Source organism: Pholcus phalangioides, unplaced genomic scaffold (assembly GCF_987345545.1).
Source record: "Pholcus phalangioides strain wild (caught in Gottingen) unplaced genomic scaffold, Ppha-v1.0 ptg000005l_1, whole genome shotgun sequence".
NCBI classification, from domain to species: Eukaryota; Metazoa; Arthropoda; class Arachnida; order Araneae; family Pholcidae; genus Pholcus; species Pholcus phalangioides.
The window spans coordinates 11,592,558-11,610,574 of NW_028301598.1; the positions used below are offsets into that span (position 1 = coordinate 11,592,558).

The 18,017-nt window shown below is 39.0% G+C and overlaps 1 protein-coding gene across 1 annotated transcript in view; it reads left to right on the forward strand.

Moving 5' to 3' along the window:
- Positions 1-18,017, forward strand: part of LOC149086301 (uncharacterized) — a 122,510-nt gene that overhangs the window by 62,814 nt on the left and 41,679 nt on the right. The window contains exon 2 of the mRNA XM_089232326.1: positions 13,882-14,238. Within this exon, the coding sequence (XP_089088452.1) occupies positions 13,893-14,238 (346 nt within the window). The 5' untranslated portion in view covers positions 13,882-13,892. The remainder of the gene's footprint in view (positions 1-13,881; positions 14,239-18,017) is intronic.

Below are 18,017 nucleotides of genomic sequence, written 5' to 3' on the forward strand. Positions count from 1 at the left end.
GACCGGCATACTTTGCAGCATTTCCGGGAGGACGTGTTGCAGAAAAACAAGGTACGTTGCTCCATTCAGGCGTTCTTGCAGCAAGTACGGCTCCAAGAGATAATCACCGAGGATTTCTGCCCACACGTTGACACTAAACCTCTGTCGAGATTTCCACGGTACCTGGCATGGAGATTATCCATCGCCCACATGTGTGCATTATGTGGGTTGGCAATGCCTTCTCGCGTAAAGCTGGCCTCATCAGTAAATAAAACAGTGGCAGAAAATTGAGGATTAGAATGTGTGGTGACGTCAAGCATCCAACGCACGAAACTGTTCACGACGGGGATAGTCGTCTTCGGTTAGAAGTTGTACCTTCTGGATGTGGAAGGGGACACATCTTTTTACTGTGCTGAACATTGAGTTCAGCTGCAACCGCTCGTGTAATTGTCGACGGGGAATCGGCAAACCGTTGCAGCATGGATTCTTCCATTTGAGAAGTGCGTACATTGCGCTGTCTCCCTGCATCTCACGCCGTGCTGGGTGGAAGGTTCCCGTAGAAGTCGATCGATTGTGGCGAAGGAAGTATGGTGTGGACAACGCCTCATTGGATATTACTGTCGGTACATCCGCTGTGCTAAGCGCCCATTGCCATCTGCTCTACCGCGAATCAGATGCATATCAGCGTATTCCTCGTTCATGTAATCAGCCAACACGATACTCATTGAAACAGACAACTAGCTGCTACACGTGCTTATTACCGCAATAGCACTAATTTACGTCATCCAACGCATGCGTTTCCCGACGCTGCTTACGTCGGATATGATGAGCGAACGCATTCAGCGATCAACTGACATCCACCTTTCGTCTCTCCTGGATTCAGAGCCTGCATGCTTTTTTCGCGATTTTCACCCTCTCAATGTGGTTTGCTACACCATTTTCCATTGCAATTTTTGTTTCTTTTAATGCCTATTAACAGCCCTCTGAGTTTGTCGGTCCATTAACAGAACACCCTGTATAAAACGTCGGAATGAACAAAAGTACAGGAAAGAGGCGTAAGTGGTCTGTTGAATTGTTTCAAGCATTTTACTGGTCCTTGGATTCAGAAAGGTTGAGAAACACTGACGTAGAATAAAAAATAAAAACGGAAATTGATATGAAAAACTATGAAAAATTTGACAACCATGATTATTACAATGATTTGTATTTGTGTTTTATTAAAAGAATACAGTATTTAAAACATGAAGATTACACTTAATTAAAATAATCTATAACCTTCAAATACCCAAAACTCAAAGTTGAACAAAAGATTCGAAACGTCTTAAAGAAATCGAAATCGATGACGTTGAATTTCCAAGAGGCAGCAAATTTTTTATTGAAAGGATGCAACGTTCAGAAAGAAGTCAAACGCCGAAAGAAAAACAAGGATTCAAAATGGTTCAGGAAGATTTTCAAAGTAAGAGATTTGAAGTGTTGTGCAAAAGGTATTTTGAATTTGCTGAAAAAAAAGGACAAAAAATATCTAAAAATAAGTCAAAAATTGTCTGGAAAGAAGTTGAAAATTGTTTAGAAAGAAGTTGAATATTATTTAAAACTGCAGTTGAATATTATTTAAAACAGCAGTTGAATATTATTTAAAACAGCAGTTGAATATTATTTAAAACAGCAGAAAGAAGTTGAAAATTGTTTGGGACGCAGTTGAAAAGTGTTTTAAACAGCCGTTGAAAATTATCTGGAAAGAAGATGAAAATTGTTTAAAACAGCAGTTGAAATTTTTGTTGCATGAGAAAAAACTGTTTGGACCTGCATGTTTCATAAGTGACATTTAGTAACTTCGCCGACTTTTGAAAACATTCAAAAAAGAATTTCCTGAAATAAAAGTAGGCTTCCTAAACGCATTTAAAGCCGCCATTAGTTTCAAAAACTCCATTTGCATTTGAAACACAAAAATAACTTTTTAGGAAAACTTTGTTACTCCCGTGTCATCTTTTATATACTTTACACGAAAAAAACCAACGCAAACATTCCATTAAGATTTTTTTTACCAAATGTTATCTTTTTAAAATCATATAGAGAAGTGAAGTTTATTTTTTATAACGAAACAAACTTTTAAAATTTCATGAATAGAAAAACTGAACTTAAAATTTCCTTCTTTCAATGTTATTACGTGGAAATGGAATTCTCTGCAAAATGATTTGATTCCTTGGGGCCATTTACGCCGTTCATTTGCGATTTTTAACAGTCGGGTTCCCAAACTATTACCAAACCGAGACGCGAGAGACCTAATTTTGCGAATGTTGGGTGCTCCAGGGACAGTTTTGACCCTCTTTCTTAAAGATTCTTTTCTTTTTTATTACTCCCTTTTCGTCCATGAGCCTAACAAACCAGTTTCCATTCCAATAACGCTTCAGAATGCTTAAAGGCCATTTTGGAAAGAAAGATAAAAAAGAAATAGACACCATTTTTTTCCTCCATCATAATGTGCGTACAGCCTTGTGTCGATTCATAAACACAGATTCGACGGTTATGAAATCTTCAGACCTAATCCTAAAATTCCATAGAATGAAGGTACATTGGAATATTAATCCTCTTGTTTCGCTTTCGAGTTTTTTTGTTCCTTTTTTTGGCACCAAATGCATCAATTTTGGTATTAATCTAGAAAATCGGCTATTCCTCGAGCTTCTGACACCAAAATATGGATATCATGGGCTTTCTTTTATTTTTGTTTACACCTGCCCTCTGGTCTTAGGATTTCCATAAATTTTATATTAATGGATCGTGTCTCGCACGAAGACCATTATTGAAACGTGGTTTTATAGGATATCCTTTGTGGTGAGTGTGTGTATTGTTAGGCACTTAATATTATATACCGTGTATAGAAAGAGGATTGATTCCAACTGGTATAATCCCGAGGAAGTTGAAGTTCATGGTGTTTGGAATAGGAGGGACGTTTGATATCCTTATGGATATAAAAAATATTTATACATTGTAATAATGATATTATAACGTATATATAGTTTGACAATGTGTTATTTTTTTCCCTCCAGGATTAGCTTTGGGAATTAGTAACGTTTTGTGACGCCCATCCATTGCATATTTGACTTTATTTTTTTCCTCGTGGCGCGCTTGCGTGGCTGGTAGTTCTAGTTTTTCTCTTGGAGAGGAAGAAACTATTTTTAGGGCAAATTTAATGACATTTACCAAAAGAAAAACGGTTTTGCAGCGGAGTAGTTCGAAGGAAATATACCGAGGCGAAAATGATGATGAATGTCGAAGAAGAGAGACATCGAACTATCGATTTTCTCATTTTAACAGAAATGTGATCAATGCCGTGGTATTTGCTCAAATTGAGTTAGGCTTAGTGAGCAGACCTTTTTAGGCGGATGTCGGTAATAACTGAGCATGAGTCTGCACGTGTGCTAAACTTGGGCATAACTTCGGTTTGTGTGAATACTATCGAACATCTGGCCACATACAGAGTCGTTGCACAAGTGTATGTTAAGGTATGCGAATAAGAAACTGCATAACGCATTGAAACCTCGATGCCATTATTGTGCAATTAAGGATGGGTTGAGAAATAGCTCCCAACATGAACTGGACTTTGATTTTCGATTGTCGGTAAAAGCAGTCGACGCTCGTTATAACGACCCCCATCGTTCCATCGAAAGGAAAACATGGCTACTCGTTATATAGAAACATTTGGGATTTTTCTTACCGGTCGTTATGATGAAATGATCACTATAACGTTTGGTCGTTATAACGAGCATTGCCGCTCCAAAAATACAATCTAGATACTTGCATTTTTGGAGTGGAGAGTATCATTGGTATTTTATGGGACATTCCCGTTATTTTGGATGCCCAGTTTTTAGAAAATCCAGGACCGTAAAGTGGGGGGACGGGGCGTGATTTAGCCACCCACAACTGTAAAATTCAATGATTTTACAACAGTGTTTTTGTCCGTAAATAAATTTGGCTCCTGGGGCAGTTGCCCATTTTCCCCCTCGTTCCGACCTGTAAAATGCCCTTTTTTCACCTTATTTTTAAAAAAAAAATCACAATTTAGATTATTTAAATGACAAATTTTGTTACGATAATGGTGACTGTCATAATTATAGTCATAAAAATATATTCATCTCATGTATTTGTCAAACATATACTGTACGTTTTTTTGGTGAATTAAATTTTTATGATCTGAGACTAGCCCCATATTTCTCGCCATTAGCGATTTATCAGCAATTTTAGCGATAGTTTACAACTTTACTTGCCTTTGAATTTTTTTTTGGCTGTAATTGACAAGTGTACTTTAGTATATTTTTAATTTATAATGCAACTATACAATGATAAACCTTGAAATCCCTAGCGGACTCTTTGTGCTCTAATTATACACAGTCAGTGTTGCTGCTCCTAAAAATCAAATGAAAATTACTCTGGAAAAATATCAGGAAAATATAACAGACCAAAGAAAAATGAGAGATAGAGGGAGTGTGTGAGAGTGTGAAAAGAAGTTTCATTTGCATAGATATCGCCAAGAAGTGCGAGAGGCGACGAGTAACCAACTGTTGTCATTTCTAATGATTTTTTGCGTATTTTTTTTGTTTCTATGTATTTCTGGGGGAGATGAATGACTTAAATTTTATCATAATTTTTTTGAGGACGACACCTTGGACCTTCCTTTCCTTGTTAATTAAATGATCAGCTCTATCCGTCTTGTTGACTGTATAACGACAACTCTCCACACGAACTTTTGTATTTTGAAAGTTTTGATGCCGAAACTGGGTTTCAATTCAGCAGCTAATTTGAATTCATTTCACGCTGTGGTGGACGACTTTGCTGCTAATCGAAACAGATAACGTCAGTGTCGTAAACAACCTTCTTTCGCTAAGTTCTATCCGGAATGTTTTCATTTTTTTCACCGCTCATTTCGTAAACATTCTTTAATTGCTCGAGTTCCGGTTACTGGTTGACGTTATGCAAATTAGGCTTGGAATCAATCAATTACAACTAAAGTCAAGTCGAGCTTTGGGTCCCGATTTTAGATTTCGTGACCTGCCTTTCGGAGCGTTACGTATAAATGAATAAATTACAACAAGTCGTCCATGAAATACGCGACTTTTTTTTTTTTCGATCCATTTTGAAACAAAACTCTCGTTGATATCAATTTTGGCGTATTAATTTCATTTTTTAATGTACGTAGACAAGTAAATCACGTTTTGAATGGACCTGCGCGGCTATGGTGGCTTTGCTAGCCGAAACAGCCTGGACTTGATCCTTAACAAAAGCAAAGCGCTGATGGTCTGATGTTGGTTTGTTTCCTAATCTCGGAGCTTGAATACGAACCGGGTACTCAGTTGTAGGAGTATTGCGGAAGCTCCACAACAATCGAATAATATATAAACTTTACATTCATTGCTTCCAATGCTGTAAAAGTCCGTTATAATGACAATTCATTAGAGTTAACTGTTTATGCATACACGATGTTGATTATTTAACAAAATTTTGCTCTGTGTGGAATGCAGCTGTTTCTGCAACTGGAGTTTTCATTGCACTAATAACATTTAAGGAAGAGAAATGATTAAGACTTGTTTATCCTATATTTTGGAAGATTTCAAGAGATTCGGGGGGGGGGGGGGTAAGGAAATGATTTTTTGAGGGAAATAACAACGATGTTCAGAATCAGAGGTCGTGCCTCACCAACACACCTACAGATAAAATGTGCTTTTCCATCTCCTATATAGATAACAAGAAGATAAGATACAGCATGTGGTCTTATCTATGGGGAGGTACTGTCATACCCCGTTTATAAATGCCTATGAACAGTGTGAAGAGAATAAAAAGAAACGCCAATATATATATTTACAGTTCATACTATGTAAAATTCTTTAAAAAAAGTAAAAGGAAAACATGCTTTTCGAGGATCTCCGTTGTTATAGCAATTGTTTTCTGATTTTCATTCATATATAATTCGCTATAAACGAATATTTTTATATCTTTAACAATCACTTGAGAATTACTCGTAATAGCGAGATTCCCGTTGTAAACTGTACTCGTTATAATGGACTTTTCCTGCATATACGGAAAACTGGCTGTATGAAGAGATATTGATGTTTAGGAAAGGAAAATTCATCTTCCCTTACGGGGACTCGAACCCCGGTCTCGTATGCTGGACGACTGCTCTACCTTTACGTGAGACCATTTCATTTCATTCCGTGCACCGCCCAGGCTCTATCGACCATTGTCAATTTTAGCCATTGCCCCGGATGAGGGGGCTGGGCGATGTCGGGTGCTTTATTATGCATGTAAAAATATAAAATACATGAACATTGAATATAAAAACACATAAAAAAAAAAAGTATATACAGATTTAAATATTTCTATTATACAATATATTCCCATGAGCTCTTCTGATGTCTTTTTTAGCTTTATTGAGCTTGAGCGCTTTGTTTTTCTCTGTGGCCAAGCGCCAGGTCCTGAACCACGTTTTCCCTCATTGGCTTGTTGGCTCGGGTGAGTCTCCGCCGTGGCCATGCCAGGTCCTGGACCACACGTCTTTTCTTGTTGGCTCCTTTACGTGAGACCGGGGTTCGAGTCTCCGTAAGGGCTGAGATGAATTTTCCTTTCGTAAACATCGATATTTTCTCTAGATATACGTCGCTATCTGGTGGCTTTGATGTCATTTGCGAGGTATTAGCTGAATGTTCCCACCGTCCATTGCACGGAGCCATTCAGCACATATATACGTCCCAAAGAGGGAATGTTCTATCTGCTTTCATAGCTTAGAGGCAGAGCTCTCGTCTGACATACAAAAGACCGGGGTTCAAGTCCTCGTGAGAGCAAAGGTGAATTTTCCTTTCCTAAACATCAAGATTTCTTCATACAGCCAGATTTCCGTGTGTATCGTATTAACAAGGGAGAGAACGTCTTAACGCATGAGCCGACCCGGGGGGTGTCAAAAGAAAAGGGGCCTCGGAAAAATGAGTAGTAGTTAAATTTTTCGAGAATCTGCTAGATAGAGGGCCTCAAAAAATCACTTGGCTCGGGGACCCATGATGCTCTTACGGCGGCCCTGATGTCTTTCTCTGCATAACTGCTTCTATTTTCAATTGATAGACGGCAGCACCTATCTAACATATATTTGTAGACACGCTCTTGATGCTGTGAAATTCTGACATAATTGTTACATACTTGTGATTGGAATTTCTATAAATGTCGGTTTACGTTATCTAATAGTGTTGAAGAACAGTACTTGAAGATAATGGTGTGAGGCTCCTATGACACCATTATACCCTCACGCATAACTCGTTAACGTTTCTCTGAGGAACTTTTAACAAATTTAGACTGCTTTTTTTCAGTTCCGAGTTCATCACGGCATTAAACCGAGAGAATATCTGTTTCCTTTGAACAAATTCGGCACATAAAGGAAAGTGTTGGAATCCTTTACGTATTCGTATATGCTCGAATAGTGCGCTGTACGTATTCAGTACTGCCATCTATCCTCCGAATCGGATGTGAGAAGAAACAATTGGATACAATATTTTTTTGTTGTGAGTCTGATGTTTATTTTGGATGATTTTTTTTTTTTGAAGGAGGCGGCCATTTTTTTGTTAACATTGATAGTAAATTCATTCCTCATCCAATCAGGGTTCTGATTAGATAACCCCATATACATTGTAATCACTCGATTCTCATCTGGTTTAAAGTTGATAGCATCGGTGCTGACTGGTAAAAAATCCAGTTCTCAAGTATATAAGATGGTTTTTCAGGGGCTGGTCACAATCGAAACCTCCCAGAAGATGTTTGTAACGTGCAACAATTTTTCCGAAAACTTATTAAATATTCAACGAATTTTCGAGAAAGCTTCACTAGAAAAAAGTTGGAATTTTCCCCCCACTATTCAAAACAAAAACGAAACTTTTGCCGCCATTATTTTATTTTCTCCCTTCTTTTCTGGAAACCCTCAAAGTTCACAACATTTCGTGAATAATTTTTCGCAGATGAAAATAGAAGAAAACGTTGATTTTTTTTGTTGTTGTTTTCATCATTTTTTTTTTTTCTGAAGCTCGTCGTCGTCGTCGCCGTTGTGTATTTGCCAATATAATAATAAAGAAGGAACGGGTTCATGAGGTTCACTCACCTTCGCAGCACGTAACAAGAAACAACACGAGCTGTTGAACTTTTTTTTCTGAAGCTCTTAATCTTCAGAGCTCTCGAAAAAAAAAAGTAAATAAATAAAATGAAACACTGAATAGAACCATAAAGAAAAATGGTTCTTCATGCACCGCTTCTGTGGATACCAATCTGAAAAGGAAAATAGAATAAACTCATTCCATGACCAAAATAAAAGTCGCATCTCTTCTTATTTTTCTTATAAGATCATCATCATCGTGATATTGTGCAAAAGATTACATTATGAAACGTGATCGGGGAATGATGACGATGATGTTGCATAGGCCGTAAAAGAGCGAGCGTCGGTGGAGTCTGTCTTTGGTTCTTTAATCGGTAGTGTGGTTATTAGAATTCTCTCTCAATAGAGATGGATAATCGTGAATGGGTCATAAAATTGAGTAATCGTTCGAGAGAGAAACAAATCTGCACGAAACAATGACCGTCTTGTTCTTTATACGTTCGTGACACTGTATGTATATCGAAAAGCAAAGTCAGTGCCGACGTCTAATTTCCCGAGAATCATTGAGAAAGACTTGACATTAACCTGATGATACGGAATCATTATTCAGTCATATATAGTCTGGAAGATTTGATTTAGACGCATACGTGAAGCAGAAGAACGACATAAAGAATGATAATTGTTTTATGTCGACTTAGCCGAAAATATGCAACTTTGTTTTTAACCAATCGTATAGAGCTAAGGGGGCGGTTCCAGAGACTCTGTCTGGGGGGAGGTAATTTATTTTTTTTGGGGGGTTTGTAATCCCGGGGGGGGGGGAGAGAGGCGCTATTTTTGTACAAATTTTTCTTTCCGTGTGGGGTTTTCTTTTGTCTGGGGGGGGGGGGAATTATTTTTAGTACTTATTTTAACTATTATTTTCTTTACAAACAATGATTTATAACGTGAAAATTATTCTAATCCAAAACAATGTGCAATTGTGATACAACTTTCATTTCATATTTTCGCGTCGATATTTTCTTTTCTTTTGGAAATTTAATACGGAATAAATTATAACTAATCTCCGGGATTTAATTTTTTCCTGTCGGAAAACATTTTACCTTCTTTCGTATCGATCTTTTTAAAATAATCTGTAACGATGACTGCGATGTCTTTTTTTTTGTTCGTCGAGGATTAAATTCTCGTTCGAGGCGAATCGCAGCTCATGCTTTAGGCGTGTCTCGCTGTTATTTTTCGTTCGCTTCCTGTCATTTATATTCACTCAGAGATTCCATATTATATGCATATCTACAGCCATGATATTCGGGATCGATGGTAATTTTTCTGCTTTCGATACCTGCAGAGTATTTTAAACGCTTCGCGGAACACGATGCTTCGAGAGGAATGTTCGCATTCTAAGATAGGTTTAAGACATTCCCTCACTGTGTGTTGTACTATATAAATATTTACGAGAGAAAATGAATTTTATTTTGCCTTTAAGATGCGATTTTTAACAATAAATTTGACTCTTTACACATATTCCTGTGTTTTCAATCTGTTGAGAAGTTTTTCGCGTTGTTTTTTTCCGAGTAGGAATCTGAATTCAGCACCTCTTACCGATGGGTTGTTTGGTGGATTTTGCATTGAGGGTAAGGATCAATAGAGCCCAGATTATAACTCGGAAGAAAAAATATGCAAATACGTATTTTGGCCTTTTTTTGCACTGATGCATAAAAATGCATAAAATCAATGAATTTTCAGACTAAGTGCATATAATTTCGAGGGTTTATTAAAGCTCACACAGTCACTTTTTATAATTTTTCAAGTAAATGTTGCTCTCAATATTTTCATAACATCTGGGTTTTTTTCCCGCAGGTGGGATTTAGTGAATTAATGGAGATGTTTGTAATATTGTATTTTCCCAATATCAACCGTTTTACTGTAAGGCTATTTATACAGATATGCCAAAAGGGTTCGACTGTTTTTACAAAATAATGTCGAAATTCTTTCCTTACTGCTATTTCGTTACTGAGCAGCTACTACAAAGTAGAAATTCAAAATTCCTAAATAAAATTATGTTATTTGCTTATGCAGTCTTTACGTATGTGGATATATTTTTTGTAAATGAATATGCACTACGAAATACAAAATATGAATCTTGAAAATATATTTTTTTTACATGGTGATTTTTTAATGCATATTTTCTCATTTTTGGTACTTATTACAGAATTTTTAATTTTTTCAGTGTATATAGTTTGGGAGGTTTTTTTAATGCATATTTTGGCATTGTTTTTAGTGCATGTAATCCGGGTTCTAGTTATCAGTTTCGTGCAGAACGAAGAAGCGATTGTTAGGATCGGGAAGATTGAGGTTGTTCTTTAAAAATACAATTATATTATGTTCTGGGGTGAATTTCGGCAGGTATCGCTCTGTGAAATGTCGCGTGTTGCAGATTGTCATGGATTAGCTACTACTAGATTTCGTGACGATTCATAAAGTCTTTCTGGGAGTTAAATTTTCAATCATCATCAGCTGGCTCAAGTTCAGCTGAATAATTACGGGTACTATCCTCCTGACTTCTTTCGTCTTTATACTCTCGTATATCAGGTCTGCGCAGTATTTATACTTATTACGTAGTTTTGTAAGTATAAATAAATACTGTATACTACGTAGTGGTAGTTTGCGTAGATTTTCGATGATACATAGTTTGTATTCCATGATATTGTTTTCAAAATTGGAATAAGAGTAAAAAATGTGAAGAATTGCAGTGAAAAACACGTTGATGCGATACACAAAAGTGCAAATGCATTGCTTTAATCTCTGAACATGTGGAGAAAAGTGCAAATACAGTGTCCGCATTTCACATTAGGTTGACGGTTATGAAATAAATTCTAATTCACTGTAGTTAGTTGCGCATAGGATTTGGTCCTTTTTTTTCCTCCGATTATTGACGATTTTTTTAATGACTGCTGGAATAATTTGGCGATTTTAGCAACAATTAGTGCGTATTTGTATCATAAGTTTCCATGTTGGTACAATATATTTTACATAACTGGTCTTTCATTCAATAGTCAGTGTTTATTTTGGCTTGAGTTTATACGTATACACTTTGACGTGTTCTCGAAATGTGGTTATGATAATAAGAAATGCCATTGTCTTCGATAAAAGGCTATTGAAATGTTATTCACACAAAGTGATATGATTTTAGTTAATGACTAACTTTCCACAAAATCCATAGGAAGCACATTAGATCCACGTTAATATTCATGTGTTTCCCATTTCTTGCGGTGAGAACCACTGTTGGTGCGAATGGGAATATTCCGCATGCGTTTTCTGGTTTACGGAAATTTCGCCCTTAACATTCCGCTTACTCCGACCGTATGAGTGACCAAGTGAATGAGAGGGTGCGTGATCGTATAGGTGACCGTATGAGAGTTCAAGTGAGTGTGGCCACTCACATGGTCAGTCCCTTGGTCACTAACTTCATCACTGATGCTATCTCTCATGCGGGCGCTAACTTGGTCATTCATACAGTCACTCATTGAAACGGTCACTCACCCACTTATATGGTCACGCGGGTGGTCACTCACCCACTTAGATGCTGACTCACACAGTCAGTCACTTACTGCCTCGGTCACTTACTCGGCCACTCATACGGTCAGGGCAGGTGAAATTTCCGGGGGCGAAATGTCGGGGACGAAACGTTTGGAGGAAATTTCCGTATCCCGCGCTTTCTGTGCTGACGACAAGAACATGTAAATGGATTCGGCAAGAAAAGAAACGAAACGCCGCACTTGCTTCACTTCAATCACGATAAGACATTCCACTCATTGCAGAAAAAGTGGATGTCGTCTTTGTTTGCGGGTCAAGTGACGCCTTGGGGACGTCGTTTTGAATGACGCAAAACAAAGAAACGAACTTTGGATTAATGTATGTTACGTATAGTGTGTGTGTACACATTCTTTCTCCAGCTTTACATACACTTATACTTCCCCGTCGTCGCAAACTCGTGGAAAAATACAAATAACAACGTAATCTCTATTATTGTTCGTGTACCTTTTTTTTTTTTTAATTTAAATGACGAAACGAGAGAAAAAATATTCACGCATCGGAGACCGCGTGGGTTTTTGTTCCGGAAGCTTTATTCCGTTAACGTAAGTAAGCACCTTGATTCGCGTACTTTTGTTGTTCTTATCCCACTGCAATATGGCGCCTCAAGTGGTGATGGCAAAATTACGGGATTGGAAACGGGTCAGCAAACTGCTAAGTTGTTCTCTCTCACCCCCTCCCCCCTCGACGTACTAACCAACCAACACAGCTCCTTAAGCATTTATTTCTGGTTCTTTTGATCGGTCGACCGATCGATTTGTTTAGTAATCGGCTGATTGCCGGGAAATTATACATTGGGAAGGCGTTAATTCCTCTTTATATCCTTTAGCTCGCAATACACACACACACACACACATTTGGGCAATGTATGGCTTCCGTGTATTTTACTGTACATTTTCGAACGTAATCCGAAAAAACATAAACCACGTTGAATAGAATCCTTTTTTGGGATGCGATCGGTTGTAATGTCCTTAAAATGGATTTTTTAGATGACTTTAAGTAGGATTTATACAGAAGCCCGAGAGTGACGTGATGCCAAAAAGAGAGAGATTAAACTCTTCTTCTCAAGAAGATTCATAAGCATCTAGGGCGAACGCCTCTTAATATGTGTATAATTATAATACGCACAAGAACTGGCCATTGGCCTAAGACCTTAGCGACATGCTGTCTGACACGTGAGGTTTAACACAGACGTAGCGAGGCAATGAAATGGCGGATACATGTTCAGTTCTGCTTCTTTACAATAAGTACCTTACGAAAGATCCTGCAGTATGAGCAAAAGTACGCAGTTCGTCCGTAAATAATGACATAATTCGAAAATCGGAATAGTCTTGAACGAGGCTGTAGCTTTCGGAATAGTTCTGATCGAGGTCGGAGCTCTTGGGGAGAAACGTGATAACGCATTCGGAATAGTTCTGATCGAAACGGCAGTTTTTTTTAGGAGAAGCACGATAATGCATTTGGTATAGTATATAAGAGTGGAGATCTGGGGATGAACACGATAACGTAATCGGAATAGTTGTTATCGAGGGCGTACCTTTCAGGATGCACATAATAACGCATTCTGAATAGTTTTGAACGAGGCTGGAGCTTTCGGAATGAACACGATAACGTATTCGGAATTGGTCTGACCTTTCGTGAGGAACATGAAAAGCATTTGGAATATAGTTCTGATGAAGATGAATATGATAATGCATCGGAATAGTTCTGATCGGAACAGGAATCTTTAGGGCAACACGATAACGCATTTGGAATAGTTCTGGTCCAGGTCGGACCTTTCGGGAGGAACACGATATCGCATTCAGAATAGTTTTGAATGGGGCTGGACCTTTCGAAAAAATATGACTGCGCATTCGGAATTATTCTGATCGTAGTCGGACCTTTCGGAATGAACATGATAACATACTTGAAATGTTGTGAACGCGGCTAGAGCCTTCAGAATGAACATGATAACGCATTCGGAACAGTACTGATCGAGATAGGAACATGGTAGCGCAAAACTATTCGTTGTAAATTATTCCCGATATTTTAATTAGATCGTGTATTTAGATCGTGCTATAAGATCATGCATTTTTACTTTTTGTATTTCGTGTGAATGTGAAGGCTACTTGTTTTTTGGCTGAAATTGTCGTAATCTGTAGACGTCTTTTCATCCAAAAATTCAAATGTTTTTTTTTTCTTCTCTCTCGCAGGACAAAAGAGGATGACCACCAGGCCGAGCCAGCCGGCCTGGCTGCTTTTGCTCGTGGTGGCAGCGCTGGCCCGGGGTCAGCTCACCGAACCCTCCGAGACGTGCTCAGCCGTAGATGACAAGCAGCAGCTCATCGTAGATGTCGAGCCCGACGCGGACGTCCTAATCGGGGCCCTGCTGGACGTTCACGGAGAGGGCGGCGGAGTGTTCGGGTGCAGTCAGCGGGTTTCGGACGTGGGCCTTCACTACTACGAGGCGTTGCGGTGGGCGGTCAAGACCTTGAACCAGGACAGCGGATACGACACGAGCAGCGGGCGGCGACCCGTTTCACAGTCGTTCATACCTGGCGTCAAGTTGGGTAAGAAGCGCATGTTCAAAAGGGGCAAAATTGTCAACCATTTGGATGATTTTCAGCAGTTTTTTTTTATCAATCACAGTTATACAATATTTCGCTTGGAACTTGGACTCCCACCTACGATTTCTGAACGGTTGCAGACCCTAAGTTCTTATCGGAGGTAGCTTTCTCGTTTCCATAAGCCGTATCTCCTGTAAGCGAGTTTTTCTTAGATATCGATCTTACAAAATAAAATCTAAATAATGATCTACAGACCTATCCCCTTTTTTTCTTGCTTCAAGGGTCGGGGTCTTCAATGCATGCCCCTCCCCCCAGAGCCCCTTTAAAGGAGTAGCGAACCATCTCGAAAAATAACCGACATAAAATACGATTGAATAGGAATTTCAAGGAATAGAAGCTATTTAAAATTCATAATATCGCAGTTTAGCAGAGTGGCTAGCAGGTATCCCGGCTGTTTAAGTACATTATTTCTACGGTAAAAGCTCTCTAAGAGAGCCATTCTTTTGACCTTCGAATAAGATGCTTCCTCTCTCTAAGTGGTGAACTATTATGTAAATTTCGGACTAGAAAAAATGTGTTCTTTTGGTAAGTGCCACCTTTATAGGTACCAGGAGAGGCTCCCGATGAGGGCGCGAAGGCGCGTACCTCCCAAGAAAATTTAAAGCCATCAATTTAGTTCTTCAAATTAATTCGATATCAACTTCACCCTTTCGCTACCACCCGGGGCATACGTGTTGAACTAAAATATAATATTGACAGAAGAGTATAAATTTTTTCACAATTGATAATAAGCGATTGCGCTGATGGCAACTGCTGAATCTTCAAAGTAGAAAAATATCGGTTAGGCTCGTTTAAATACAAACGCAAAGGCCACAACAGGTAAATCGCCTAACGAGGTGGCTGGAAAATTGTACCTCTTAGAAAATAGTAATGTCGAATATCGCCAAAATACCCAATGTAAAAGCATATATCACTCAAAAAAAAACTAATATATAATATAATAAAAGATTATGGTTGTCTTTTTCTAAGTATGAATAGATTCGCGATTTGTCCCACTATGTCTATCGTACTACTTTTTGAACGTGCAAAATGTGTTAGAATTCACGACCCCTGGAGGTAAGCTATTCCATTTATTGACAACCCTATTAGAGAAAAATTCCTTGCGATACCACAACCTGGAACTGTCCATTACCAAACGATATTAGTGTCCTCTTGTCGACGCAGCTGATTAACGGTGCATTAATTAATCATGATCCATTCCGTTGAAAATTTATATCACTTCGATCATATCCCCACGTTCCTTCAATGTAAAGATAATCAAAAAACGAAGTCTTTCTTCATAAATCAAGCTGCATGTGCCAATAAGGGGCCATTCAGGTATTACGTAAGCATATTTTTAGCCATTTTTGACCCCCCCCCCCCTCCTTGTCAGCAAAACACTGACCTCCCTCCCCCCCCCTTGTCAGCAAAATTTCGTCAGCAGCTTAGAATATTTCATATCTTCAAAAAGGGTGATTGATGACGTAAGCAACCTTCAAACCCCCCCTTCCCCCTTGTCACCAAAAGTCAGCAAATCCGAAACCCCCTCCCTAGATGCTGACGTAACACTTGAATGACCCCTAAGGACACGCGCAGCTCTTCTCTGCACCCCTTCAACCAATTCTATGTCCCTCTGTAGACATGGTCTCCAAAACCTTACAGCATACTCCAGTCCAGGACGAACTAAGCCTCGGAAAAGCGGAAGAATGACTTTAGGAGAACGCGGAGAGACCTTTTCGAAAATGAGACCGAGCATTCTATTCGCTTTTTTGACCACCGCTGAACAATGTTCAATAAACCTAAGCCCCTCGTCAATGAGAATTCCCAAATCGGTGACCTTGGTTGCATCCGGGATAGTGACACCATTCAACTCGTAAGAGAAACGTGTGTTGCACGTCACACCTTAACTAACGCAATTTACGTTAATGCTACGTTGGTACAGCATTATTATTTTCGTTCAGAATAGATGATGAAAAACTAATTTGATCAACAAAAATAGTAGATTGCACGTTCACAATAAAATTCAAAAGGATTATGTGTGGCGGCCCCAGAATTTTCTGTGACGCCCCACCACTGATAGATAGGTATCTAATTGCTGCCCTCGTGGCCCGTGAAATTCATTAAATCTTTCATTTCAGTTTCACGGTCTCAAAAGTTGAAAACCACTTTGCTGGGGGATCAAGGGTACTCAACCTTTCAGAGAGTGTGGGCCACTTCATTGGTTTTTGAATGTGTCAGGGCCCACTTAAGTGCTCTGGAACAGTGCCATCGCGGGTCACTTATATGATCTATAAATGTGCCGCGAGCCGCCAAGTGCTCTGAAACTGGGTTGCAGGTTACTGTAAATATGTCAGTGGTTACCCAAATGACCCTTAACTATGTCGCGGATCACTTAAGTGATCTTAAAATGCCCTAGTGGGCTACTTAAGTGATCTGTAAATATGCCGCGGTCACTTGACGGATCTGGAAAAGCGCCTCAGTTCACTTAAGTCATGTATAAATGTCCCGCGGGGTCACTTGCGAGGATTTTTTCACGTATCGCGCTTAGTTCACTTTTAACAAAATTAGATTGAGGCCACATCAGATGATCGCGAGGGCCACATTTGGCCACAATGATTTAGATGCTGTTAGAATCCATATAGAGAAGAAGCTGTGATACTATCAAAGACAAAATCGTTTCCTTTCGGAGTTACACAGGATTAAGTGAAACTCGTAATATGTGAATGAGAGCCAGTGAATGTCTCGCCCTTCTCTTGGGCCTACCTACACACAGCATTTATCCGTTGCCGTATTTTGCGCACGTGCATCCGACGTGACTGTGAATTCATTACAGCCCCCCCCCCCCACGAGATCGAACGAACAGTTTCTTATCCCTTGCGTTTCGACGTTCTTTTTTCTATCTTCGTATCGAACCGTAAAAGTCGTTTCTTTTTTCTAGAAAAAAAATACCTCATCTTCTGTCCAATAGATTCGCGTGAAATGCGAGTGCGGACGATTGTTTCAATAAAGCGCAATAGCGTTTATTTAATAATTTGCAGCTGTTGTCTTTTATTTATAATAAGTTTCTTTTAGGAGAACCAATTACCAGCAAACAGGCTGCGGGGGGGGGGGGCGGGTCACCGCCGGATCATGCAACCGAGAAACTTGGATATACTACGGAATTCACTAATAAAAAATGGGACGTATCGCGAAAACCATCGATTTTATTTTAAACTAAGTGCACCCCTATATAGAACTCGAACATTTTCCATCTCGAACTTACAAGATTGCTTCGGTGTGCACGTGCCACTTACTTACTGAACACGGCCGGGCTCTGTCACTTGCGCAATTTGAGCGCAATGCCCGCGTTGGAAAAAATTCATTTATTCTCACACAACACATTTACAGACAGCAAAATATACATAGACAATGATACACAGAACGTGCTACTAGAAAATCATATGCAGGGTGCATAGCAAATAGAGCATATGGTATTTAAATGGAGAACCGTTGATTTTAGAGGCATATACTTCCACTCTTAGAAAATTATGTTGATAGTTATTAAAATATATCAAAAAAATTAGCTTTTTATACAGTCTCCGTGTGCTGTAGGTCCTCTGTAGGTCACTCACATGCTTGTTCACGTTCTACGTCACTTTTTTTCTCATTCACGTGCTTGCAAACTCTCTAGTCTGCCTCTGTCTCGGCAGAGGCGGATGTATTTAGGGTGATACAAATTTTGCTTCTCTTCCATTCTACTAAAT